The sequence below is a fragment of the Talpa occidentalis genome, unplaced genomic scaffold, assembly GCF_014898055.3.
Source record: "Talpa occidentalis isolate TD23 unplaced genomic scaffold, MPIMG_talOcc4v2.1 talOcc4.3, whole genome shotgun sequence".
NCBI lineage: Eukaryota > Metazoa > Chordata > Mammalia > Eulipotyphla > Talpidae > Talpa > Talpa occidentalis.
In genome coordinates this window covers 92,178,094-92,205,668 of record NW_023603184.1, presented here as the reverse complement: position 1 = coordinate 92,205,668, position 27,575 = coordinate 92,178,094, and the positions used below count along the sequence as shown (strand labels likewise).

General features: G+C 34.6%; 1 protein-coding gene across 3 annotated transcripts in view; it reads left to right on the top strand.

Annotated features, from left to right (window-relative positions):
* The window catches only part of WDSUB1 (WD repeat, sterile alpha motif and U-box domain containing 1), a 45,017-nt gene that overhangs the window by 6,749 nt on the left and 10,693 nt on the right, over window positions 1-27,575 (top strand). For all 3 annotated transcript variants that reach the window (XM_037523389.2, XM_037523390.2, XM_054699752.1), the window contains 7 exons: window positions 2,698-2,790; window positions 6,652-6,745; window positions 15,817-15,850; window positions 17,062-17,102; window positions 17,187-17,293; window positions 17,987-18,166; window positions 19,115-19,255. In XM_037523389.2, the coding sequence (XP_037379286.1) occupies window positions 2,698-2,790; window positions 6,652-6,745; window positions 15,817-15,850; window positions 17,062-17,102; window positions 17,187-17,293; window positions 17,987-18,166; window positions 19,115-19,255 (690 nt within the window). The remainder of the gene's footprint in view (window positions 1-2,697; window positions 2,791-6,651; window positions 6,746-15,816; window positions 15,851-17,061; window positions 17,103-17,186; window positions 17,294-17,986; window positions 18,167-19,114; window positions 19,256-27,575) is intronic.

The window sequence follows — 27,575 nt, the reverse complement described above, 5'->3', positions numbered from 1 at the left end:
AGATCTACTGAAATACACTGTTGAGGGGAGCAGGGGGAAGACAGGAGAGGTTTGCTGCGCCATGTGACAGTTAGCTCCCTTGCCTGGATGGAACTCATGACGCAGTGGCTGGTGATAGCTTGATAGCGCTGAGACTTTAATCCCTATGCCACCAGGGAGGCCCTCATGAACCCATTCTTAAACTCCCTACTTAATTTAAAGTTGATAATTTTACTCTTTCATTGTTTTGTAATTTTATTCAAAGACCAGCCTAAAATAACCATTTCTTCCATTTCTTTTTTAAAAGATTATTTATGCATTCAAGAGCTGGGGTACAGGCCAGAGGTGCTGGAGGTGAAAGGATTCACCAGAGATAGAGTGGGGAACAGAAGGCAGACTTAGTGAAATACACTGCTGAGGGGAGAAGAGGGTGAGGTGGGAGAGATCTGCTGTGCCATGTGGGTGACTCAGCTGCAGAGGCTGTGGATAGCTTCATAGTGCTATGCTTAACCCCTTGCTCCACTAGGGAGGCCCCATTTCTTTCATTTCTGTGGTACCTTCTCCAAATCTTACATGTATTCAGTGAGTCTCTGATGAATTACATAAATGTGTAGAGATTTAGATTTCTATCTTGATTATAAATCTGAAAATAGATTTTCAAATAAAATATCATTATTATGTTAATATTAAACCTAAAGACATCCTTGTCATATATTTAGAGGGAACTGTAGTTGGTGGAGCCTGGTTCACTAAACCAGGCAGAGAATTCTAGGTGAGATACTAAAATAAATGTAACACTCATCCCTGCCTTGCTTGAGAATACATTTTAGAATTGTATTTCTTTCAATAAAATTTCAATCTGTATTCCTACTTAGTTTCTTTAATCCAGCTGTTGTTGAAATAGATATTAACCTTATGTGTAATTCCCTGAAACTGATTGATATATCCTTTAAAAGTGTTATAGGGGATTTGTGGGAGTGGCTATATTTTTTTTAAAATATAGAATAGGTGATTTTATTTTTGTTTTATTTGGTATTAATATCTATAAATGCCATGATATATTAACTCTTCTGTCTTTGTGATATTTTATTGAAATGAGAAAAAATAATCCTGTTTGTGCCACAGAATAAATATCAATTCTGTCCAGTTCTTAAATGATAAAGGGTTTGGATTAGCTTATTATAGTTTAAATATTTTCCTCAAGAAAGGGATATTTCTACATATAATTTAAATATTGAACAGAGACACATTTTAAGTACATAATTTTTCATTGTCTTAATTGAATATCATGACTTAAAAATTTCAGAATTAACTTCAAAGGATCTAAAAATCCAGAAACAATGAAAACAAATTCTAGTATTTAAAAATTTCCTTTAATCATTCCTTTAGTCATGTTTTGCTGTCAAAAGATTTAATGATTATCAGAAATTGTATTAGGAATTTCTTTCAACCATTAAAATCTCTGAGAAAGGATGCTCTTTGGCTTAACCTGTGCTACAAAAACATGATTGAAATGTGGAAGTCCCATGGCTTTGGAAAAAATCCTTAATTTTTTGTATGTTAATAAAATTTATGTGCTTTCAACAAGATAGCCCATAGAAAAATTTATTTTACGTAGGTAGGTGTATAAATTACATGTCCTACACTGAATATTTCAAAATTAGAGTGCAATTTCAGTAGGTTTCTTAATTGTGTCTTATTGTATGTAGGTGATAATTTCCTTTGAAACTGCATATGTGATAAGTGTAGCTCATTTAAAATTGATTTGGTTACATCAATATCCACAAATATTTAGGAATGTATTTAGAGGGTATATGATGATATATTGAAATTACATAATTTTATTCTTGCTTTGATAATTTAAACCAGCATAAAAACTAGTGGATTGACACCAAATTTAACTAATTACTTTCTCTAATATTTTCCATCAATTTGGATGGACTCAATTGATGGTTGTTTTGCATTTCTATAATTGTACCCTTTGTGTTAATGAAATCAGATGAAACTTCATTACATGTGAATTACAGACTGAGCTTTTAAGAAATAAATGTATTCTATCTATGGGGATCTCCCTGGTGACCTGGAGTTAAGTCTCAGTGCTATCACCATTGTGACCTGTGTTCAATACCTGGCCAGGAAGCTACGCACACGGCACAGCAGACCTCTCCTGTCTCGCCTGCTGCTCCCCTCAGCAGTGTATATCTGTAGATCTGCCTGTTCTGCTCCCCCTCTCTGGTGAATCCTCTCACCCTGGCACCTCTGGCCTATACCACAGTTCTTCTGTATATTAAAAAAAAGAAAGAAATGTATTCTACAAAAAATTAACCTGGGGATGACTATGCATTTACATGTTATCATAACTGACATTTCTTCCTAAATTTTTCCATCAACACTAGCCTCATAGACTTAAATTGATTTGGCTGATGCCCTAGGTTTAGTGACTCAGTATTGATTTAGTAGCATTGAGTTTTAATGTTAGTGGAAGGTACATAAAAGGGCATTTTGTTGTAGCAACTTCAGGGGCTAATGTTATAATCCTTTGACGTTTATTGTAAGAAAGAAATTCTTTTATAGACTGTGTGGTGTTAATATTTCTTGTAAATGTGATTTAAATGACTAGAATTTACAGAACTCGGTATAAGAAATAGAATATTTTTTGTTTTTAAAGCCTGTATATTTTTATCAATTCTTTGAATTTTAACAAATTTATGTTTTTAGATGGAGAACAAGGTCTTCAGTTTTTTAAATTGGCATCGTGTGGTCAAGATTGCCAGATCAAGATGTGGGTTGTTTCTTTTACCCATACGTTAGGTATGTATTCATTTGTAGTTCTCTAAGATTTTTGTAATTCAGATAATATTTATGTTTTATTTAGTTTTATTACTCCAGGTAGTTAAGTTACTAAAAATATGTTTTAAAATGGGATGCTCATTGCTGATTATGATCTTATATCACCACACACAGACCAGAGGCAACTGCTTGTCACTTTATCTGTTTTCAACCCTTTAAGTAGCCTTCATTGTTTCTGTAAATATTGTTTTTTACCACCATATTTAAAATGTATTCACTGTAGTTTTTTTGGGGGGTTGTTGATGTTTCCCCCATGCACTGTACTGTTTCTTCAGCCAAGAAACGTGGCATTCAAGAATACAGTGTTTCTTTATTTTTCAATAATTTCTTCTTTACTCTCTTTTTATAACTCACTTCAATGGGCTTCTTGACTTGATTCTTTATGTCTGTGCCCCACCTCCACCATTTCTCTTTTTATCTTTTTTTCTACTTTGGAAAAATTCCTCAGAATTACCTTTTAACTCCATGTGAATTTTTTATCCTATTAATTTTCTATTTTTGAAAGTTCATCTCTTTTTTTTATAGTATCATCCTTCTGTTTTATGAATCAAGGTCATCTCAAAACTCTCAGTGTATCAACTATAAATTTTTTGCCTTTGTTTTGAAGTTACCTTCTGTTTCCTGATCATCTTGGTTTGCTCTTAGTTCCTTTTTTTGATTTACTCTGATCTTTCCTTCTTCAATATGAACTGATGTTATTATTCTACTTGCATTTAAGAATTAAACAGTAATAAGCTGTTTAGAAGCTCTGTGCCTGTGGTGGTTTGTTGTTGCTGGCTTCTCTTTAGGATGAATTGCTGGTTGTTGGCCCTGTTAGGGAGCTTAGAGAATGTGGGAGTCTTTGTTGCTCTGGAACTGCCTCTGAACTCCCTAGACAGTCCTTATTTTCTTTAGACATGTTATGCCTGGGAGAAGCATCTGGCCCTCCTGCAGCATAGAATGGTGGACTCGAGGGATTGGAGGTAGACAAGCGTTTCCTAAACAGACTTTTAGTTAATTTTTCTGTGTCATTCTGATGTTCCCTTTCCCTGACTGTTAATAATCCTAAAGCTTTTGAGGTTTTCTAGGGTAAATTGGTATTCTTCTGGGCTTAGCCTCCACTTCCCCTCTCAGTACTCTGTGCTGTTGCTAGATAATATTTTATCCATTCACTTGCTTTCTGCTTTCCCTAAATTGGTTTCAATTTTCTGGTTTACTGATGCCTCTTTTCCCATTCTTTTCATTGATGTGAATTTACATCTTTATTAATTCCTGCATTATTTTAATGGGAACTCTGAAATCATGTGGTCAATTAGCCATCTTGCTTCAGATGCCTAAAAATTGTCTTATTGTTTGGTTAATAAACTTCAGTTAAACCACAAACCTACATTTCGTTGTTCACAGTATTGGCAAAGATAAAAAAGCAGGACACTTTGACAAGTGGTAAGTGATAAGGCTAGATTTTAAGGGTAATTTTCTACTCGAGTAGGGAAGGGAATCCAGCATGAGCTCAGTTCATAGTGACTTTGCTTTGTACAGAAGTGATGAGGTGTTGTAAAAGGAGAATAGGGAGGGAGGTAAGTGGGAACTCTGTGGAGTTAGGAAAATGAAAAGTTAACAAAATGCAGGAAGTGGTGGGTGCCGGTCAGCGTGAAACCTCTCTGGGTTAGTGAACTGCCTTTTCTGCAAGTTGAACTTTTGTGCTCTCATAGACGCTGAAGACAGGAGCCCGATCTTTATGTACGAACAAACAATAAATTCTTTTGGCAGCTTTGAGTTTTCTCAGACAGGCACTTTAAAGAGACTAGAGTCATCCTTGGGGTGCAACCTTGAGCCCTTAGAATCTGTCTTAGTTTTGTTCAGGTCTTCAAAGGCTAAGGTTAAGGCCTAGTTAAAAAGAGTGTTCAGTAGGGCCTGGCTAGAGTTTGGTCAAGGAAAGAATCTTTTTTATTATAAGTATATGGAGAAGGGTCTGTTATCAAGAAATAAATAATTTCTTTTCTGTGAAAATTTACTACCTATGAGGTTACATATATTCTTTTAATGTATTCGGTGACATGACGCTGAGGATAACAGTTCCATTACTTCTCTGACCTATCCTACCTTTTCCTTCTGCTCTTGTTAACATAAAATTCTTTTTATTATTATTATTATTTATTTATACAAGCACTGGGTACAGTTAGAAGCGTGGGAGGGTGAGAGAATTCACCAGAGCCAGAGAAGGGGAGCAGAGCAGGCAGAAGGACCGAAGTACACTGCTGAGGGGAGCAGCGGGTGGCAGGAGAGGTCTGTGCACCGTGTGGGACCCTCCTCCGGGGGCCGGGGAGCAGCCGGGGATCGAACCAGCGCTGCAAAGGCTGCGGGTAGCTTCGCAACCCAGCGCTCAACCGCTGCGCCACCGGGGAGGCCCAACATAAGATTCTTATAAGAAAACATGAATATAGTATTACTTGGATGTACTGAATATAATATATTTTAATTGCTCAAGACTAGAGCTTTTCATACAATGTATGGAAAGTGTATTTTTACACTAACTCTTTAAAAACACAAAACAGTTTATAAACATGTGCAATTAAAACCTTTTTACAAAACAGTTAACATTTGCAGCTAATTATTTTAATTGCTTATATGTAGGGAGGAATAATAGATACATGGGTCTTATATTTGAGAATGTAGCTTATTAGGATCATACTGCAAATTTTAAAGGTCTTCATTTGGTTTGCATCTTGTCAGTATTTTTGCTTTGTTTGATTATGCCTATTTACTGATATGTATATTTCACACACTGCCTTTATTGCTCACATCTGTGCTCTCAGATTAGGAAAACAAAAAGTATTTTTTTCATTCTAAGGTTGAAGCTTTTACCTGCTCTAATGACCTTTGTGTTTAGTTAAATGTTTGTTCTCTTCAGAATCATTAACATTTCCAAAAAGTGTTTATTAAGTCTGAGAGAATTACAGATTTCACTTATTTCCCCACGCCAACTTTTTAATTATTTTTATAGGTTGTCACTAAAATATATTGAATTTCCTTGGTTTATGTTTAAAGTAGTTGTGACAATTCTGTTTAGTAATTATAAAAAGCATAAAAAGGGGCTTCCCTGGTGGCGTGAGGGGTAAAGCACCGCACTATGAAGCAATCTGTGGCCTCTGCAGCACAAGTTCGAATCCTGACCAGCCAGGGAGCAACCCACATGGCGAAGCAGACCTCTCCTGCCTCGCCTGCTGCTCCCCTCAGCAGTGTGTTTCAGTCAGTCTGTCTGTTCTGTTCCCCACTCTGTCTCTGGTGAGTCCTCTCACCACACCCCCCCCCCACATCTCTGGCCTGTATCCCAGCTCTTGTATGCATAAATTAATAAATCTTTTTAAAAAAAGGATAAAGAGGATTTTATTGTTATACTTTTTAGGAGTATTATAAAATATATTGAAATTATAATTTGAATTAGTTACCATTCATTATTTTTTATTATGTAATGAGAAAATATTATCAGATTTAACGAACTATAGGCACTTGATTCTTTTGACAACTGAAATATATGTGATATATATTTTTAATATATATTTATTAGATACCCATGTTAACACCCTCCTACCCCCTAACCCTCCCTATTCGCCCCCACCCCCAGCCTTTGGTGAATATACCATTTTTTTAAACCCATTATTCAACATTTAAAAACAGTTAATCACTGCATTCTAATTATCTGAGTTGCTTAGTGAATTCTTCATTTTCATGTCTTTTAGGTACTAAGAGTATTTATTGGATAAATAAGTGAAATAGTTTTGACTTAAAAATGAATTCTAAGTGTGGATCTCTTGCTAATTTTTCTCATCTTGTTATTTGCAGGTTTTGAGTTAAAATATAAAAGTACACTGAGTGGACACTGTGCTCCTGTTCTGGCTTGTGCTTTTTCTCATAATGGACAGATGCTAGTCTCGGGGTAAGCTGTCTAATTTGCTTAAACCGTTTTGATATGAAATAGAACAGACAAACAGAAAAGTGCATAAAATGTCAAGAATAGCTCAATCAACTACTATGAGGCATAGCTGTGTAAAACACTGCCAGGTAGAATTCTGCTGATTCTGTTGCAGAAGTCCTTTCCTTCAGAAGTCCTTTCCATCAGAAAGTACACCTTTCTGATGACAAAAGCTCAGGTTCATAAGCAGTATTGCCTTTTCTTTTAAAATGACTTATGGAAATCATCCAATATGAATTATTTTGTGTCTGCCTTTTCTCAACTTTGTCACATGTGTTCATATTACTGCATATAGCTGTGGGCTGTTGGTTTTAATTGTGTAACATTCTTTTGCATGTATATGCAATAGCTTGTCCTTTTTAATGTCGATGCATATGAAGTTTATTTCCATTTTGGGAGCATCATAGTAGTAATTCTGTTACTATGTTCATATTTCCCATTGCACATGTTCATGACTTTCTGTAAGATAAATACATAGGAATGGAATAGATGGTTCATAGATGGAATTGATTTTCAACTTTGGCAGGTAATACTAAAATTCTCCTGTGATTAAATACTAACAGTAATGTTAATTCCTATCTTAGCCTGTACTTGATATTGTGGGTTTTTCCAATATTTGCCATTCTAATGAATGTGGAATGTTACTTGACAATGGCTTTATTTTGTATTTTCCTGAAAAAAAAAAAAAATGAGTTTAGAACCCTTTAAGAAGTTTGTTGGTATATGTATTTCCTCTTTTGTCAAGTATCTATTCATGTCTCTTGACCATTTTTCTGGGTTACCTTTTTCTTATTATTTTTTAAAAAAAGATTTTTTTTTAATTTATACATACAAGAGCTGGGGTAGGCCAGAGGTGTGGGGGGCTAAGAGGAGTCACCAGAGACAGAGTGGGGAGCAGAACAGGCATACCGACTGAAATACACTGCTGAGGGGAGCAGTGGGTGAGTCAGGAGAGGTCTGCCTTGCCATGTGGGTAGCTCCCTGGCCGGAGATCAAACTCAGTGGCTGCTGATAGCTTCATAGTGCTGAGACTTAACCCCTTGCAACACCAAGGAGGCCCCCTGGGTTACCTTTTTCTTACTGCTTTGCTTATTTTATATATACACATGTGTGTGTGTGCATGTTAATGTATAGATGTTTCCTTTTTCTGTTTCCATGTATGAATCATCTATTTGTTATATGTGGTATAAATCTTTTCCCCATCCTGTGGATTTGCCCTTTCACTGTTAATTTTTGTATAGTTAATTTTTGTATATTCTGAGGACACGAAGGTATTTTCTTATATTCCAAAACCTTGATTGTTTTTTCTTCTCAAATTTAATTTGTGGGTATGATATGTGATAGGAATCCAGTTTCATTTTTTTCCATATCCATCCAGTTGTTTCAGCATTATATATTGAAAAGATCATCCTTTTTTCTACTACTTTGATAGACAGCTTGTCAGAAATCACTGACAGTGTATATGTGGGCCTATTAGTTTTTTCTATTTTTCTTTCTATACTTGCTCTCATGCCACTCTGTCTATCCAAGGCTTTATATTTTGATTATTGCTGGCTTTTTGACACTTGCATATAAATTTCAGAACTAGCTTGCCAGATTGTCTACAATTCCCCCCCTCCCCAAACCTGTGATTGTGATTATATTCATTCTAATAAATTTGAGAATTACATCTTTATGATATTGAATCTTCTAATCCACAAATAAAGCATTTTTTTCAACATACTAGCCTTTCAGTTTCTCTCAATAATTATATGTAGAGTTTCTTTTATTTTAAAGAATGTAATTTTTTCATTATTATACAAGGTTTCACTAATGTAAAGAAATATATATGGAAAGATGGATTTATTGATTCTAATTATGGATTTTCTATGCACAAAATCATATGTCAATGATGGCCTTTGTCTCTTCCTTTCTAATGCTTATGTGTTTGATATCTTTTATGCCTCACTAAACTACTTACTGGATAATGGAAATAGAGACAACAGCCATTCTTGTCTTGATTTCTCATTGCAAAGCTTTCATTATCAAACACTATTCATGGTCATTGTATAATTGGGATAAGCTTTTTTAAATATTCAAGTTTGTAAGAAATCATGAAAAGTGTAAAAAATCATGAAAAGTGTTGTATTTTATCAATTGACTTTTTCTGCATCTTTTAAAATGATGACATAATTTTTCTTTTATTCTATTAGTATGGTAAATTACATTGATTTTTTTCAAATGTTAAAACAACCTTGGCTTGTTGGGACAAACATAACATAGGACATACTCGTTTATGATGGTTGTAGAGAAATCAGTTTTATTCTGTTGTTCCTTTAGATGTAATTCATATTTTTTCTGCTGACTACTCTGGTTTCTGTACATTGCTTTACGTCTAGATTTAGAATTCTTTTTATATAATGTGCTTGGAATTCACTGAGCTTCTTAAATATTTAGAAAGCTATTTCATCAGTTCAGGGAAAGCCTTCTTAATTATCTCTTTAAATGTTGCCTCTTATCTTTATCTTCTTTAATTCTGGGACACCAATTAATACTTTCTTACTCTTACCCTCCCTTCTGTGTATTTCTCATTTTTTTATTTCTTGTGCTTTGTTCTGATAGTTCCTTTTTTACTGATGTTAAACTGGTAATAAATCTTTAATATACCTTATTTTTTTGGTTCTAGAATTTGTATTTGCTTATTTTTTCAGATCCACTATGTCACTTTTTATGATACCAAATTCTTTGTTGAAAATTATAATCTTGGCTTTTAATTTTCAAAGCTGTATTCTGTAAAGCAGTTGGTTAGGGGTGCAGTGGCTTGATTCAATTACTTTAATCTTCCTTTTGAATACTTTTATATATTTTCTCTTCTGCTATTGGATTTTGTAAAACTTTCCTGTCTGATCTTACCACTGCATTGAAACCCACATTCATGGCTTTTCATAACAGCTTTGGCTCCAAGATATTTTGGCTACTAACCTCCACTTAAAATGCCCTGAACTAAGCATGACAAGTTTTTTTTCCACTTGTTACAATCACCGCCAAATAATCAACCAAATACAGTTGATCCTTGACCAACATGAGCTTGAACTGCACAGTCCACTTTACATGGATACAGAGGACTGTATTATAAGTTATTTTTTTTTTTTTTTAATATTAAATTTTATTTTTATATTCCCCCATACAATTGCAAACGCCCCATTCTGACCCCAATCCTTCCCCTCCCGCCCCCCACCCCCCAAAAAGTGTCTCTGGTTCATAGTTTTTTGTTGATTTTGATTTTCACTTTCTTATATTCATTTTCCTGGTCCCTTATTTAAGTTTTCTAGATTCCTGCTATGAGTGAGACCATTATAAGTTATTTTTGAAGGTCTGATGTGGGGTTGGTGTCCCTAGCCCTGCTGTCATTTACGGTTCAACTGTAGGTTATGTTGTATAATTTTAGATGTGACTCTTCATCTTAAAAGATGAAAATAGTTTTCCTTTGACCTAGAATTGAAATTAGTAGAAAGTTAAAAAAAATGTATTTCCTTCTGTTGTTTTGGGGGACATATTATGCATTCCACTCTTCAGAAGAAAAGCTAATTGACAAAATAATTGTATGAAATTCAAGTTTTTATGACTCAAGTGGCTAACTCACTGACAATTATAATAGATCATATAGATACAAGCAAGTGAATGAGTTGGAAATGTAAATTGGTGAAATATAAACAATTAGGTCTTTTAGGAGAATTGAGATGTTTAAGTCATATCTGATGAGTCAGTAAATAAGTTAATTGGTCAAAGATAGATTCCATTTATGATTAAAAGTCATTGGTAAGATAGACTTGATACTTAGGAGAAAAAGGGAGACAGTGGAAAAAACAGTAGGATAAAAAATATATGAAATGACTAGATAGGAAAAATGGGTGACAGCAGAATGGGATTATAGATCAGAAATTGTACCGAGGAGGTTGTGTAGCTCATAGACATGGGGTGTCAATTAAAAAGGCAGTTTAGAATTTATATATGCAGATATATTTGGATTGGGGGACAGAATGGGCTTTCCAACAGGCAAGAAACTGTTAGAATGTGTGGTGAATGTAAAATGGGGTAAGGGAAATTGAAGATGGGAAAAATAGGTTGTAGAAATGATAGAGGGCTTAGGGTGCTGTAATTTTATAGAGTAGATTTTGGAGAACACTTGAAACTTTTAAAGCAATTCTAACATGCATTGCCTACCTATGGGAGATGGGTACTAAGGTGAAATAAAGAAAGCAAATCATGATTTAGGTCTGTGATTCTTATATTTGTTGGTTTTAGGATTCTTTGACTCTCTTAAAACTGAGCCTTAAGAGCTTTTGCTCTTTTGTGTGTGTGTGTGTGTGTATGTATAATATAGTTATTTACAGAGAATAAAACTGAAAACATACCAAAATATCTTTAATTTAAAAACAATAAACACATTGCATATCAACGTAGTATTTTTTTTCCTTAGGAAAATAGTGAAAGGAATGGCATTGTTTTTATATTTTTGAAAAATCTCTTCCATCCAGGTTAGCAGAAGATAGTCTTACATCTGCTTCACATGTTCCATTTGCCCCAGGAGCTATGATGGCATCATATATCATGGAGCAAAATATGTAGGAACTTCCCCCCCTGTATCTTTTTAAACATCTGTCTTCTAATAGCACTTCCGCTAAGTCTAGCCCCTTACCAGACTTTATCTTTTATTCTACCCTACTTCTCTTGAACCAGCTAGATAAAATGAACATTATATGTATTAGCTTCTATATAAGCAAGAAGATTCAGACTTTATATAATTCAAATAGAGGCTTCTATTCATAAATTCTCAGTTCTGTTAGGATTCCTTCCATATCAGTTTTTTAAATGCCCATCATTGCCAGAATTTTCAGAGTTCAATAAATGGCACCCTCTTTTCTTCAGTGAAAACCAGTGAGATAGAAATACAGGGCAGACTAGATTATATGACTGTAGATCTGCACCCAACAGGCTCACCACCTGCTCTTGGGCAGCATAGAGCACGGCAGACATCCCCTGCAGAAGCAGATAGGACAAAAGAGAAAATCCAGAAGGGACTAAGCCACACAGCTCAGCATCTTCCTCCAAAATTTCCAGGCATCTGTCATTTCTGCTTAGCAGAAGGGAAAGGGATACCAAGAATTTTATTTCATAAGGTATTGGAAGTGTTTCCCCTCTTTGTAACAAGATGCTGTTTGTTTTATCTATGTTATAAATGTGGACAATAGTTTTATTGTCCTGAATTATGAGTAGTTTTAACAAACAACCTTCTCTTGCTCAGCAATGCCTAACATAAGAAGGCTTAATCACACCTTTCCGAAATGCAAATCGTCTTTTTGCCACTACACTCTCTTCAGTATTGTTAACAATCCTGTTGAAAAGCCCATTCATTTAGCCTAAATGTGCATATTGGAATTTGACATGGAGGGTTTTCTGATATTACATTTCTTGAAGTTAGATGTCTTGTGAAAGCGTTAGTGAAACTTGAATAGCCCTGCCATCTGCTTTGTAAGTTTTTAAGGCTATACTTTCGGGGTATGCATATGTAATGAATCAATTTTAATTTTAATATACTCTTGAAGGAAGATTTTCTAGGAACTATAAAATCTGAAAACATGAGTTTTAGGATCACACAGAACTAAGTTTTAATTCCAGCTCTGTTATTTACTAGCTGTGTAACCTTGAGCAAACTAGATCCAGCTCTTCTTTCAGCTTCACTTTTCTGAATTATAAAATGGGGACAATAATAGCACTTTCTTCCTAAGATTATTATAAAGCTTAAATAAGAAAATGCAGGCAAAGCGTTTATTGCTTAAATTTGGGACATAATTGCTCAATACATGTTTAGTAAATATTATATATTATAATGGTACCTGTAATTATTTGTTATTTACAACTTTGGGCAATTGTATGAAATCATTTAAACTTCTCCCACTGGTTTTCTGATTTCTGTTTTTTTTTTTTTTTTTTTTTTTCCCCTGAATTGAATTTTATCCATTGGCCTGCACTGAAGGACAACACAAAATACCTATTTGAAACTTAACCATTTTCATTCAGGAAGAGTTGCTGAGGACCTTTATGTTTCATGGTGCCTCTCTCTCTTAAACACTCCAGTAAAACTAGTTCATTTCATTCTAAGGAATTGGTATCTCTTTTCCAAGCATTGGGTTTGTGTTTCTTGTATCTTAAATTGTGTAATAGTTTGTTTTTCCTTTTTTGAATTGCTATTGAAAAAGCGCAGAAGTAAACTTATAACCCTACGTTAATTAATTGGACTGGATTTTTAAGACATAAATTTTGGATACTAATTTTAATCTTCATTTCTCATCCCTACCTCTTCCTGTCCTATGTTCTCTAGCAAATTTCCTTACATAATTTTTATATTGTGTTTGCTATCTTTATAAGAGAATGAGAAGAAGCATACATAAATAGATTGAAAATTAAAAATGCTTGAGTGTAAAATAAATCTTTAAACTTTAGGAACAAACTAGACCACAAGAAATATATGTTGATTTTTTTTTTTTTTTTTTTTTTTTTTTTTTAGTATCTGTGGCCATTATATAAAGTTTGTTTGGATTAAAATGCTTTAGGGAACTTGTGACATGGGTATCTGTACTGTGTCACTGATCTCCCATAAATTGATGATTATGTGCTCTTCTATATCAAGAACTATACGTGTTGTTGCTCTCATCCAGTAACCATCTAGATATAATTGGTGTGTTTTTCTTGTATTTTTGAGTGAGCAGAGTTGAGGTTTTAGAGTACCACAAAATTGTAGGAATGGAGTATCAAAAGGATTGAATACTGATGGTTCCTTCATGAAGAGAAATGTGGGATAAAGGTGATAGGGCAGAATGTGATGGAATATGAGTACTGAAAAGTTGAGGAAAGAGTTATATGAAGTAGGCAGGAAATGTGTAGCCCAGAGCACCAAAATACTGGAATTTTAATTCAATTTGGAGAACACTTTGAGGTTTTTTATTTCATTAGATTCAAATTATTTTAGTTTGTGTCTGTTTATGGTGGTCTGTTAATTCACCTGGTCTTCCAAATCTTAAATATATTGAAACTACTATTTTTCTCTAATCCTCATTTCCTCCCCTGCAAATCTAATTAGTTATCAAATCCTGTTGCATCTTCTTTTGAATTCCCATTAGTCAAATTAGATGACCTAGAAAGTGAGTTTAAAATCTTTTTTATCTCAAAGTCTGCTGGTCTTGGGCCTCCCTGGTGGTGCAAGGGGTTAAGACGCAACCTATGAAGCTGTCCGCAGCCTCTGCAGTGCCAATTCAATTCCTGGCTGGCCAGGGAGATTCCCACATGGCGAGGCAGACCTTTCCTGTCTTGTCTGCTGCTCCCCTCAGCAGTGTACTTCAGTCCTGCCTGTTCTGCTCCCTGCTCTGTCTCTGATGAATGCTCTCACCCTCCTGTGTCTCTGGCCTGTATACCCCAGTGCTTGTATAAATAAATAAATTATTAAAAAAAAAAAGTCTGCTGGTCTCTGCCCCTACCCCCATTCTTCTTGCTTAGTTTCAGTAGACACCTAAGAATTCATGCTTGGCCCTTTGCTTTTCCTGCACCTCATCAGCAAGCAAACCTACTCCATTGTCTTCATGATAGCTATCAGTTGCCTAAAAGATTGTCTCAATTCCTTGAGCAGATACTTACGGTGCTTGATATTTCAGTCATATGCTTTTAGTAATATTGCTTGTTATACCCACATGTGGATTCTTCTTATTGTCCTGATTTGATTTCCCAGAACAATGCTCATAAAGATCACAATTGATTACTCAGCTTTTCTAGTGATATAGCATCAAGATGGGGTAGTTTTAATTGTACTTAGTGGTAGTCTCAGAAAGGGGAATTTTCTTTTAGAATTTCTTAGGCTGCTTAGACGTAATGGAGTTTTTCCTAAAAATTTTAGAGATTTCAGTAATACTTTATTCCTTGAAAAATTTAGGACTGATTAACAATGTCCCTAAATTATATCTAGCATATAAATATTTATCAATAGCTGCTAATAATCATTATTTCAGTTTTTGACTGGAATTTTATATTTAATGCTGTAATCCTTTTTTGATATTCAAGATCAATTTATGTGCTTTCTATTTTCTTATGATTTATTTTGTATTTGAACATTTAAGTTATACCTTGTATTTTGAACATGTGACAAAGATTCTGTAGTCAAAATCTATCATCAGCTCTGCATAGTCAATTAAACAAGGAATTTTTGCTTTTTAAAAGGTCTGACTCCCATGGTCGGACTATAATTATCTACCTTTTCAAAATCATAAGTACAAACTTTAAAGTTGTACAGAGATTCCTAACACTTGTATTATTGATGTGTTTTCTAATCTTGCAACATATATCATTGTGACATAAAGACTGTTTGCAAAGGGGAGAAGGTATTATGTGGAAGCTATTTATCTGTTTTAAATTATGTACTTTTCTATAGTATGTTTTTCTTTGTATCTTTTTTTCATCATTAGAATAATCCTGGGTGGTAGATTTTGATTTTTACACTCTTACAGGAAGTCTCCTCAAATCCATTTCAAGTTTAGGATTAGTTTTCAAAGAGTCACTATCAATATGTATATAAATATATGTATGTGTGTACACTTTATCCGTATATTTAGGAATGGACTAAACACACACTAGTAATTAAGGCATAGCCACATCGATGATAAAGAACAATGGTATCTGAAACAAACATCAAGTAGAAGTAGTAGCTTGTCCTTGTGGTTTTTCCCTTTTTCCCTTTGAATTATTAACTTGATGTGGTTTGTGTCAAATGCTTATTCATGACTATATAGTATGAATAGTATATACTTGTGGTTTAATAAAATTTATAATTTTCTAATGTCATATATGGTCTGTCATTTACGAAAAAAGTTCATACATACATACAAAAGATCACATTTGATATTTTAGCTTTTTCTAAAATACTAAAGTGATTAAAAAATACTAATTACATAAATTTTGTACTATGATATGTAGAACTTTTCACCCATAATTTCTTTTTTCTTTTAAAGATCAGTGGATAAGTCGGTCATAGTGTATGATGTTGTAAGTATTTCAAAATGTTGTATGTGTAATCTATTTAATTGTGTTTATTAGTCAGCTAAATTTCTCTAGTTATGCAAGATAAAAGAAATTGTATACTTTTTTTTTTCTGTTAAGTGTTCAAGACTATAATACATATATTTTCAGAAATGACAAAATAGGCAAGTAAAATATTGATTCTGGGACAGGTCTTTAAACATTTCAATAAAGATTTTAAGATAGATATTTAATGTGCTCAAAGACAACACAGATTTAAAGAGGATCAGTTATCCAAAAAAATCACTTTTAAGTTATTCTTAAGCATTTACAACAGGATGTAACAGCAAAGGATGAATGTTCTCTAGAGTCTACCTGAAAGTAGCCTACCACTGTTAGAGTTCTGACTGGATTTAGAGTTTAGAAGATAGGTTTATAATGGATTTGGAAAAATAAGAGTTTTTGGCAGATTCTTGTGAATAAAGATCAAGTTACGTAGGTATAAAAATTTTATTTATCATGAAAATGTAGTCTATGAAATACTTACCCAAGCGAAATCTTTGTTGAGTGTAGCCTTGTAATGATCAAGTTCAGGCTGTAGTTATACCAGCAAATAAAATGAAGATGTAAGTCATCAAAGTGTAGTGGGTCAAACAAGGAAGCTAGGACTAGCCTTTCATATAGAAGTTCACATCACAGAGAATTCTAGCAGGAAACTGAAAACAGTGTAGGTGAAGTAGATCTTAGTATTTCTAGAGGCTTTTCCATGAGATTTTCCATTCATAAAAACAGCTAACATTAAATTTCTCCATAAAATATGTATAACTCAGTTAAATACATCTAGATGTGGATAAACACCTCAATGTACTCAAAATCTAAGTGATTAGTTCTACTTATTTCTGTTAGGGATATAAATCAAATACTGTAGCAAAAATAAAAATTATTTTACATAGTAGACATTTAGGTTACTGTTAGTAAATTCAAACAAATCATCAAAAGCCCAGAGTCTTATATACTAAAAATTTCTAAGACGGTAAACAACAGTGCTGACAAATGAGAGAAATAAAAATAAATATGTGATATTTAGTTATACATGCTATTCTTTATTCATTAGGTAAAGTTTCAACTTTAGTGACTCATAATAATAAGATGCATATGTCATATGAACATTTGTCAAAGGAACCTTTATCAGTAACTTTACTCTTTCTCAGTAAAAAAAAGCTTTTTTTCTTTTCCAGAACACTGAAAATATACTTCACATGTTGACTCAACACACTAGGTTTGAACTTAATCTTACTTTCTATTAATATAATTAAGAAATTAGTCCAAGAATAGACACATACTAGTTGTTTTTATTAATTAGGTATGTCACAACTTGTGCTTTTGCACCGAATATTCATTTACTTGCTACTGGTTCAATGGACAAAACCGTGAACATCTGGCAATTTGACCTGGAAACACTTCCCCAAGGTTAGTAAAGACATCATATTTAACCCAATTCAACCCACTCACCATTAAAAGAATTTTTTAAAATTCAGAAATTCACTAATTTTTTGACAAATTATTCATGTTGCTATTCTTCATAAAAAGTGTACATTCAAGTTTAATGTAATTTAAAAACAATTTTAGAGAAGCTAGAGTTAAAGTACTTGATCTACACTAAAACTGTTGGTAAATTCTTTTGCATGCACATCTATATGTTACACCTACCGTAGTTTTATAATATTTTTATTTACACTGCATATAATTTTTCAGATAAGCATAGCCTGAGAGCAAAACAGAATTATAATACTATTTTGGTTTCATCGAGCAGTGTTGACACATAATTTGAGTTTGTTTTTATTACTATCACAATTAACCAAGAAGTAGTGCTAGTAGACAGGTGGTAGAGTAAATAGGATACCTTTATTGATAAGCATTTTATATAATAAATAAAAATTGTTCTTCCTAAATGAAAAAAGTTCCCAAAGAGTAATATTTAATGTACTATTAAATAATGCTTTAATTATACATTTTTAAAAATTTTTTAAAAGGATGTTAAAATGATAAAACAGATTTAAGGAAGTTTCAATTCGTAATGCAAAGTGAGAATGCTTACAAAGGGAATACTTTTTCTTTGTTATTTCACTGCCTTTTTACTTGTGTATATTTTTGTTTTTTAAGCAAGGACCACAGAATATCAACCAAAGCAGTTTATTGAAGATTGGTCAGAGGATGATGTATCAACTTGGCTTTGTGCACAAGGTTTAAAGGATCTTGTTGATATTTTCAAAGTGAATAACATTGATGGAAGAGAACTGCTGAGTCTCACCAAAGAGTGTCTGGCAGATGATTTGAAAATTGGTAAGATTAGTAAAAGATAGGCAAGCTTAAAAGCAACTTTTTGTAACTTACTCTGAAGTAGTTTTAGTTGAGTTCATGTTTTCTTCATAATATTCTAGTACAGTAATCTAGTATATGTATTTGAATGGAAGGGCACTATGTTTTTATTAGATTATGGAAAAGAAATGTTACCTAGCATTTCTTTGGGTTGGTAAGGTCACTATATAGCTGTAAATTTTAAAACATATACTTAAAATTGAGATATAATTCACACACCCTTTTATTAGTGTACAGTGCGGTCATTTTTAGTGTATTCATACCGCTACACAGCCATCACTGCCATCTAATTTAAAACATGTTCATTAGCTCAAAAAATAAAAAATCCCTGTCCACTAGCAATCATTCTTTATTCCCCTTCTCTCTAGCCCCTGGCAACCAGTAATGTAGTTTGTAAGAATTTGCCTGTTAACATGTCTTTTTTTTTAAAGATTAATTAATTAATTTATTTATTTATTTATACAAGCACTGGTACAGTCAGAAGCGCGGGAGGGTGAGAGAATTCACCAGAGCCAGAGGGGGGAGCAGAGCAGGCAGAAGGACCGAAGTACACTGCTGAGGGGAGCAGCGGGCGGCAGGAGAGGTCTGCACGCCATGGGGGCCCTACTCCGGTGGCTGGCTGGGGAGCAGCCGGGGATCAAACCGGCGCTGCAGAGGCTGCGGGCAAGCTTCACAGAATAGCGCTCAACTGCTGCGCCACTAGGGGAGGCCCCTGATTTATTATATTTTAATCACATACTGTCCTATACTGCAAAGACTCAGTAAAGAATTTATGAAGAAAACAGTTCCATAGGGTAAAATAGTATGTCTGAGATATTTGGTTGTAGCAGATAAAATCTCTCTAGTTTGCTAAAAACTTGCATAACGGTTACTAATAGTCCTCCAACCTTAACAGATGATTTTTCTTTTTAGAATCTCTAGGCCTGCGCAGTAAAGTTCTGAGGAAAATTGAGGAGCTCAGGACAGAGGTGAAATCCCTTTCTTCTGGAATTCCTGATGAATTTATTTGCCCAATAACTAGGGAGCTTATGAAAGATCCTGTCATCGCTTCAGGTACGTGTGATGCAGCTCCGAGTTTCCAGGCGTATAATGTGCTAAATGAATAATAGTTTAGACAGCTTACACAAGTTTGTTTAAATGTGGAAAATTTTCAAAATTCTCATTTTTAAGTTCTGTTTTTTTCTCTTTTTAAAAACTCGTTAGTTCTGAGGTGAACTATTGAACATGGTATATTTCTTTATGAATAAACTGCATGGAAGAGATTTAGATAAAAGTAGAAAAAACATTGTTGAAACGTAGCTATAATCAGTAAATCTGTATTATTTTGGTATAAAACTACACATTTCTGAATATTGACTTAGTCTACATACTTTTCACCTAATAACTTTGTTCCATCATGGCAATGTTATGTTTTGTTGGATTCTTCTACTGTAAATGCATTTTATTTTTGTAAATGACATTGCATGGGGATCTTGGTACTTGATTCTTTCTGTGGTTACCATTACTTAGGGTTATTTTCATGGCATTTTATAGCATGTGCCCCAAAGCAGAATTAACCGATCAGAATATTTTATTAATGTGAAGAACAATAGTTTATTCCAGTTAGTTGTTAGATTTGTTATTTGGTTGTTTTCTATAGATGAGAGTGCTTTCAGCAATATACTTAAATGTGGTTGTTTTCTTCAGTTTTGTGATCATTGAATTTTGTGACTGTTCTTGCTCATAAATGATTGTTTGAAACTGGTGTTCCTTTCTCTGCTAGGGAGGCAGTACAATTTTCTAACTGGCAGTTTAACATTTAAACATGCTTGATATAAAATATTTATTCATCACCTTTGACAAATATTTGAGGAACTTAAATACTAACCACCTATATTTTGTCTGCATTATTAGTGGAATTATATGGGGTCTTTATTAGTACCATTTTACTGTATTTGATTGTCTATTTGTTCTGAACTTTTGTAGGCAGGAACATTTTTCATTTATAAAAGTGTAAATATTTTCTTTTTTTTTAAAGATTTATTTATTTATGCATACAGGAACTGGGGTACAGGCCAGAGATGCAGGGTGGGAGTGGTGATAGGATTCACCAGAGACAAGAGTGGGGAGCAGAACAGGCAGATCCACTGAAATACACTGCTGAGGGGAGCAGCAGGCGAGTCAGGAGAGGTCTGCTGCCATACAGATCACCATAAGGATCACCTTTCTGGCCAGGGATCGAACTTGTGCCACAGTGGCTGCAGATAGCCTCATAGTGCTGCGTCTTAACCCCTGCACCACCAGGGAGGCCCCTAAAAGTGTAAATATTTTCTTCCAGGTTTTAAAAAAGCTTTTACATTTGGAATTTTGAATTTGATCTATGTTTAGATGGAAAACATTTATTCTTTTTACAAACATCCTCTTTTAATTGCAAAACAATAGATCTTAAAAAAATTTTCAAATAGGGCCTCCCCAGTGGTGCAGCGACTGAGCGCTGGGTTGTGAAGCTGCCCGCAGCCTCTGCAGAGCCAGTTCAATCCCCGGCCGCTGGGCGAGGGTCCCACATGGCACGCAGACCTCTCCTGCCACCCGCTGCTCCCCTCAGCAGTATACTTCAGTCCTTGTGCCTGTTCTGCGCCCTGCTCTGGCTCTGGTGAATTCTCTCACCCTCCCGCGCTTCTGACTGTACCTAGTGCTTGTATAAATAAATAAATTAATTAATTAATCTTTAAAAATTTTTTTTTCAAATAACATAGAGGTGTGTAAAGTGAGTCCCTCATCTACCTTGTCATAAATCATATATTATTTGTTTTTTAGTATGGCTTGTTTCCCTTAGCATAATATCCTCCAGGTCCATTCATGTTGCAAATGACAAGATTTCATTCTTTTTTGTTGCTGCATAGTATTACACTGAATATACATGCCACCTCATCTTTATCCATTTATGTTTTGGTGCATACCTAGATTGTTTCCATATCTTGACTATTATAAATGATGGTACAAAGAACATAAGGGGCTTACATCTTTTTGAACTAGTGTTTTAATTTTTCCACATAATAACCAGAAGTAGAGTTGCTGGGTCATATGATAGTTCTTTTTCATTTTTCTTTTTTGAGGAAACTTCATGCTATTTTCCATAGTGGATGTGCCAATTTACATTCCCATCAATAGTGTATGAAGATTCCCCCATTTCCATACTTCTTATTTCTTGTCTTTCTGATAGTAGCTATTTTAACATTTGTGAGGTGATATCTCATTGTGGTTTTGATTTGCATTTCCTGGTAACTGGTGATGTTAAGCATCTTTTCATGTTCCAATTGGCCATTCATTTGTTTTTAGAAAGATATTGAGATACTATTTTTTTTTAAATAATTTTTTTTGATTTATTTATTTATTTATTTATACAAGCACTGGGTAAAGTCAGAAGCGCGGGAGGGTGAGAGAATTCACCAGAGCCAGAGCGGGGAACAGAACAGGCAGACTGACAAAATACACTGCTGAGGGGAGCAGCGGGCAAGGCAGGAGAGGTCTTCGTGCCAAGTGGGACCCTCCCCAGGGGCTGGGGATCGAACTGGTGCTGCAGAGGCTGCGGGCAGCTTCGCAGTCCAGCGCTCAACCACTGCGCCACCAGGGGAGGCCCTTTTTTAAATAAATTTTATTTTTATATTACCCATACAATTGCAATCCCCTATTTTGACCACACCACCCCGCACCCCACCACCCATAAAGTGTCTCTGGTTCATAGTTGTTTGTTGATTTTGATTTTCACTTTCTTATAGTTATTCATTTTCCTGGCCCCTTATTTAAGTTTTCTAGATTCCTGCTATGAGTGAGACAATCCGGTATTTTTCTTTTTCTTTCTGGCTTATTTCACTGAGCATGATCCCTTCCAGCGCCATCCATGTTGCTGCAAATTGCATTGTTTATCTTTTTGAATGCTGAGTAATATTCGATGGCGTATATGTACCACATCTTCTTGATCCAGTCATCTATTTTTGGGCATTTGGGTTGTTTCCAAAGCTTAGCTATTGTAAATAGTGCTGCTATGAACATAGGGGTGCAGGTGCTCTTTGGAATTGATGTTTCTGTGTCCTTTGGGTAAATACCTAGGAGTGGAATTGCTGGATCATATGGAAGCTCTATGTTTAGTAGGTCCAGAAATCTCCACACAGCTCTCCATAGTGGTTGGACCAGTTTGCACTCCCACCAACAGTGCAGAAGAGTTCCTTTTTCTCCACATCCTCGCCAACATTTGTTGTTGCTAGTTTTCTTAATATGTGCCATTCTCACTGGTGTAAGATGGTATCTCATGATAGTTTCAATTTGCATTTCCCTGATTACAAGTGATGTTGAACATTTTTTCATATGCCTGTTGGCCATTTGCATTTCCTCTTCAGAGAAGTTTCTTTTTAGCTCTTCTGCCCATTTTTTCACTGGATTATTTTCTTTGTTTGTGTTGAGTCTTATCAGCTCTTTGCAGATTTTTGTCATCAGTCCTTTATCATTAGTGTTGTGTGCAAAAATGTTCTCCCAGTTGGTGGGGTTTCTCTTTGTTTTTGTTATTGTCTCTTTTGCTGTGCAGAAGCTCTTGAATTTGATGTAGTTCCAGCTGTTTATCTTTGCCTTCACTATCACTGCTTTGGGTGATGTGTCTAAAGATGTCTTTGATGTGCATATCACATAGTGTTTCGCCTATATTTCCTTCTATGTATTTTATGGTTTCTGGTCTTATGTCTAGTTCTTTAATCCATTTTGAGTTGATTTTTGTGTATGGTGTGAGGTAGTGGTCAAGCTTCATTCTTTTGCATGTAGCGACCCAGTTTTCCCAGCACCATTGATTGAACAAACTTTCTTTGCTCCAATGCATAGTCTTTGCTCCTTTGTCAAAGATTAGTTGACCATAAATCTGTGGGTTTATTTCTGGATTTTCTATTCAATTCCATTGGTCTGTGTGTCTGTTCTTGTTCCAATACCATGCAGTTTTGATGATTATGGCTTTGTAGTATAGTTTGAAGTCTGGGAGTGTGATGCCTCCATTACCTTCTTTTTTTTTTTTTTTTTTTTTCAGGAGAGCTTTGGCTATTCAGGGTTTTTGGTGATTCCATATGAATTTCATCAATAATTGTTATATTTCTTTGAAGAATGACATTGAAATTTTTATTGGAATGGCATTGAATCTGTATATTGCTTTTGGTAGGATGGCCATTTTTAATAATGTTTATTCTTCCAATCCAAGATCAGGGGATGTCTTTCCATTTCTTTGTGTCTTCTTCTATTTCTTTTAACAGTGTTTTATAGTTTTCTTTGTATGGGTCCTTTACCTCTTTTGTTAGATTTATTCCCAAGTATTTGATTTTTTTTGTTTCAATAAAAAAAGGGATTTTTTTAAAATTTTTTCTTCTTCAGATTTATTGTTTGTATATAGGAAGGCTACTGACTTTTGCGTGTTGATTTTGTATCCTGCCACTTTACTGAACTGATTGATGAGTTGAATTAGTTTTTCTGTTGAGTTTTTGGGGTTCTCTATGTATATTATCATATCATCTGCAAATAGTGATAGTTTGACTTCTTCTTTTCCTATTTGGATTCCTTGGATGTCTTCCTCTTGTCTTATTGCTCTGGCTAGGACTTCCAGTATTATATTGAAAAACAGTGGTGAGAGTGGACATCCTTGTCTTGTTCCAGATCTTAATGGAAATGCTTTCAACTTTTCTCCATTGAGAATGATACTAGCTGTTGGCTTGTCATAGATGGCCTTTATGATGTTGAGGTATGTTCCTTGTATCCCAAGAATTTCAAGGGCTTTTATCATGAATGGGTGTTGCTCTTTGTCGAAAGCTTTCTCAGCATCTATTGATATTATCATATGGTTTTTATATTTCTTTTTGTTGATGTGTTGGATAACGTTCATTGATTTTCGGATGTTGAACCATCCTTGTGTCCCTGGCATGAATCCTACTTGGTCGTGGTGAATTATCTTATGGATACATTGTTGGATTCTGATAGCTAAAATTTTGTTGAGGATTTTTGCATCAGTGTTCATTAGGGAGATTGGCCTGTAGTTTTCCTTTTTTGTGTTGTCCTTGTTCGGTTTTGGTATTAGTGTAATGTTGGCTGCATAGAATGTGTTTGGTATTGTCCCTTCCTTCTCAATTTTTTGGAAGAGTTTGTGAAGGATAGGCACTAATTCGTCTCTGATGTTTGGTAGAATTCATTTGTAAATCCATCAGGTCCTGGGCTTTTGTTTTTGGGGAGGTTTTTGATTACCATTTCAATTTCGCTGCTTGTAATTGGTCTGTTTAGGTGTTCTGTTTCTTCTTTATCTAGCTTTGGGTGATTGTAGAGTTGTAGGAATTTGTCCATCTCCTCTAGATTGTTGAACTTGTTTCCATATAACTGTTCATAGTAGTTACTGAGTATTCTTTTGATTTCTGCTGTGTCCGTTGTGATTTCTCCTCTTTCATTGATGATCCTGTTTATTTGTGCTTTCTCCCTTTTTTCCTTTGTGAGCCTGGCTAGGGATTTGTCTATTGATTTTTTTCGAAGAACCAGCTCTTGGTTTCACTGATCTTTTGGATTGCTTTTTTAGTTTTGATTTCATTTATTTCTGCTTTGGTTTTTATTATTTCTTTTCTTCTACTGGTTTTGGGGTTTTTTTGTTGTTCTTTTTCTAGATCTTTGAGCTTCGAGATTAGGTTGTTTCTTTGAGTTCTTTCTTGTTTCTTGATGTGAGCCTCTATTGCTATATATTTTCCTCTTATTACTGCTTTTGCTGCATCCCATACATTTAGGAAATTGGTGTCCTCCTTGTCATTCAATTGAAAGAATTTTTTAATTTCTTCTTTGATCTCCTCATTAGTCCAGTGGTCTTCTAGTAGTGTGGTTTTCAATCTCCATGAGGTAGGAGAGTTCCTTACCTTCTTTTTATGGTTTATTTCTAGTTTTGATGCCTTCATGGTCAGAAAAGATGGTTAGTATGATTTCAATCTTGGTGTATCTGTTGATGTTTGTCTTGTGCCCCAGTATGTGATCGATCCTGGAGAATGATCCGTGTGCGCTTGAGAAAAATGTGTACTCCGTTTTTTGGGGGTTTAGTGTTCTATAGATGTCTGTTAAGCCCAAGCGCTCTAAGTCCTTATTTAGAGCTTTAGTGTCTTATTTTTTGTCTTGTTGATCTATCCATTGCTGTTAGTGGTGTGTTGAAGTCTCCCACTACGTATGTGTTTTCTCTGATGTTGTTTTCAGAGATGACAACGGTTGTCTGATATATTTTGGTGCTCCTTTGTTTGGTGAATATATGTTAATGAGTGTTATTTCTTCTTGAAGTATTGTCCCCTTGATCATAATGTAGTGACCGTTGGGGTCTCTCTTTACCTTTTTGAGTTTGAAATCTGTTTTATCTGATGTAAGTATAGCTGTTCCTGCTTTCTTTTTTGGTCCATTTGCTTGTAGGATTGTTTTCCATCCTTTAACTTTGAGTCTATTTTTATCTTTTGTAGCTAAATGTGTTTCCTGGAGACAGCAAAAGGTTGGGTTTTGTTTCTTAATCCATCCTGCGACTCTGTGTCTTTTTATTGAAGAGTTTAGTCCATTTACATTTAGGGTTAATATTGATATGTTAGCATCTGTATTTGCCATTGTGTTTGTCTTTCCTTTGATTTTATTTATTCTTTTAATAACTTTTTTTTTTGGCCTTCTTTCATTGTTATTCGTCCCTGTGAGGTTCTGGCTTTAGGACTCCTTGTAGTATTTTTTGGAGTGGGGGTTTAGTTGTAATGAAATTCCAGAGTTTGTTTGTCTGGGAAGGTCCTTATTCTTTCTTCATAGAGGAAGGAGAGCTTTGCGGGATAGAGTATTCTTGGTTGGCATCTGTTTTCTTGGAGTCTGTTGACTATGTCCCTCCACTCTCTCCTTGCCCGTAGTGTTTCTTCGGAGAAGTCTGATGTCAGCCTGATTGGTTTTCCTTTGTATGTTATCTGTTTCTTCCCTCTTGTCAGCTTCATTATTTTTTCCTTGTCCTGGATTCTTGGGAGCTTTACTATTATGCGTCTTGCTGTTCTTTTCCTTTCGTCGCGGAAGTTTGGTGTTCTTCTTGCTTCTTGTATATCAATTTTCATCTTCTTTACGTTTGGGAAGTTCTCTTCAATTATCTCCTTGAATATTTTCTCTGTTCCTACATCTCTCTCTTCTCCTTCTGGTATTCCTATAACTCTTATAAAAAAAATTTAGATACTATTTCTAAACATATGTATGCTTACATTTATTTGTATATTTGTGTTTTAGCCCCTAATACTATGTCTAATTGACAAATACTTCCACTCAGACTTTTTGTTTTGTTGGTTTCCTTTGCTGTGAAGAAACTTTTTAGTTTGATTAGTCACATTTATTTTTGCTTTTATTTCCCATGAATTTTGTGTAGCATCAAAAAAAGAAAATTGCCAAAACCCATGTCAAGGAGCTTACTGTCTATGGTTTCTTTCTGGAAGTTTTATTGTCTCACACCCTACATTCAGGTCTTTAAAGGATTTTGAGTTAATTTTTTGTCTAGGGTGTAAGGTAGTGATCCAGTTTGCCTTTTTTTACTTGTGGCTGTCCAGTTCTCCCAGCACCATGTATTAAAGAGACTGTCCTTTGCCCATTGTATATTCTTGCTTTCTTTGTCACAGATGAATTGTATATGCATGAGTTCATTTCTTTGCTCTATTACATTCCATTGATCTGTTTATTTCATACCATCGTATTGTGTTGATTACTAAAGCTTTGTATATTTTCTGCCTCTTGGCAATGCATTGCGTTCTCATTAGTGAATTGAAAGAGTTCTTTAAAATTCTAGATGCTAGTCCTTAGACACATGTATTACATATATTATTTACAGCCTGTAGCTAGCCTCATCATTTTCTTAATGGTGTTTTCAGAGAGCAAAACTTTTAATTTTGATAAAGCTCAATTTTTCTCTTAATGATTCGTACTTTAAGTGTCCTATTGAAGAAATCTGCATACCTCAGTATTGCAAATGAGTTTATCATGTTTTCCTTAAGAAATTTTGTAGTTTTAAATTTTGCATTTAGGTCTATGATTTATTTAAAAATAATAGTGTACAGTGAGAGATAAGAGTAAATTTTTGAGAAAAAGAAAAATACCGGATGGTCTCACTCATAGCAGGAATCTAGAAAACTTAAATAAGGGACCAGGAAAAGGAATATAAGAAAGTGAAAATCAGAATCAACAAAAAACTATAAACCAGAGACACTTTTTGGGGGGTGGGAGGCTGGAGGGGAAGGATTGGGGTCAGAATGGGGCGTTTGCAATTGTATGGGGGAATATAAAAATAAAATTTATTATTTAAAAAAAAATTTTTTTGTTCTTTCCCTAAATGGCTATCCAATTGTTCCTG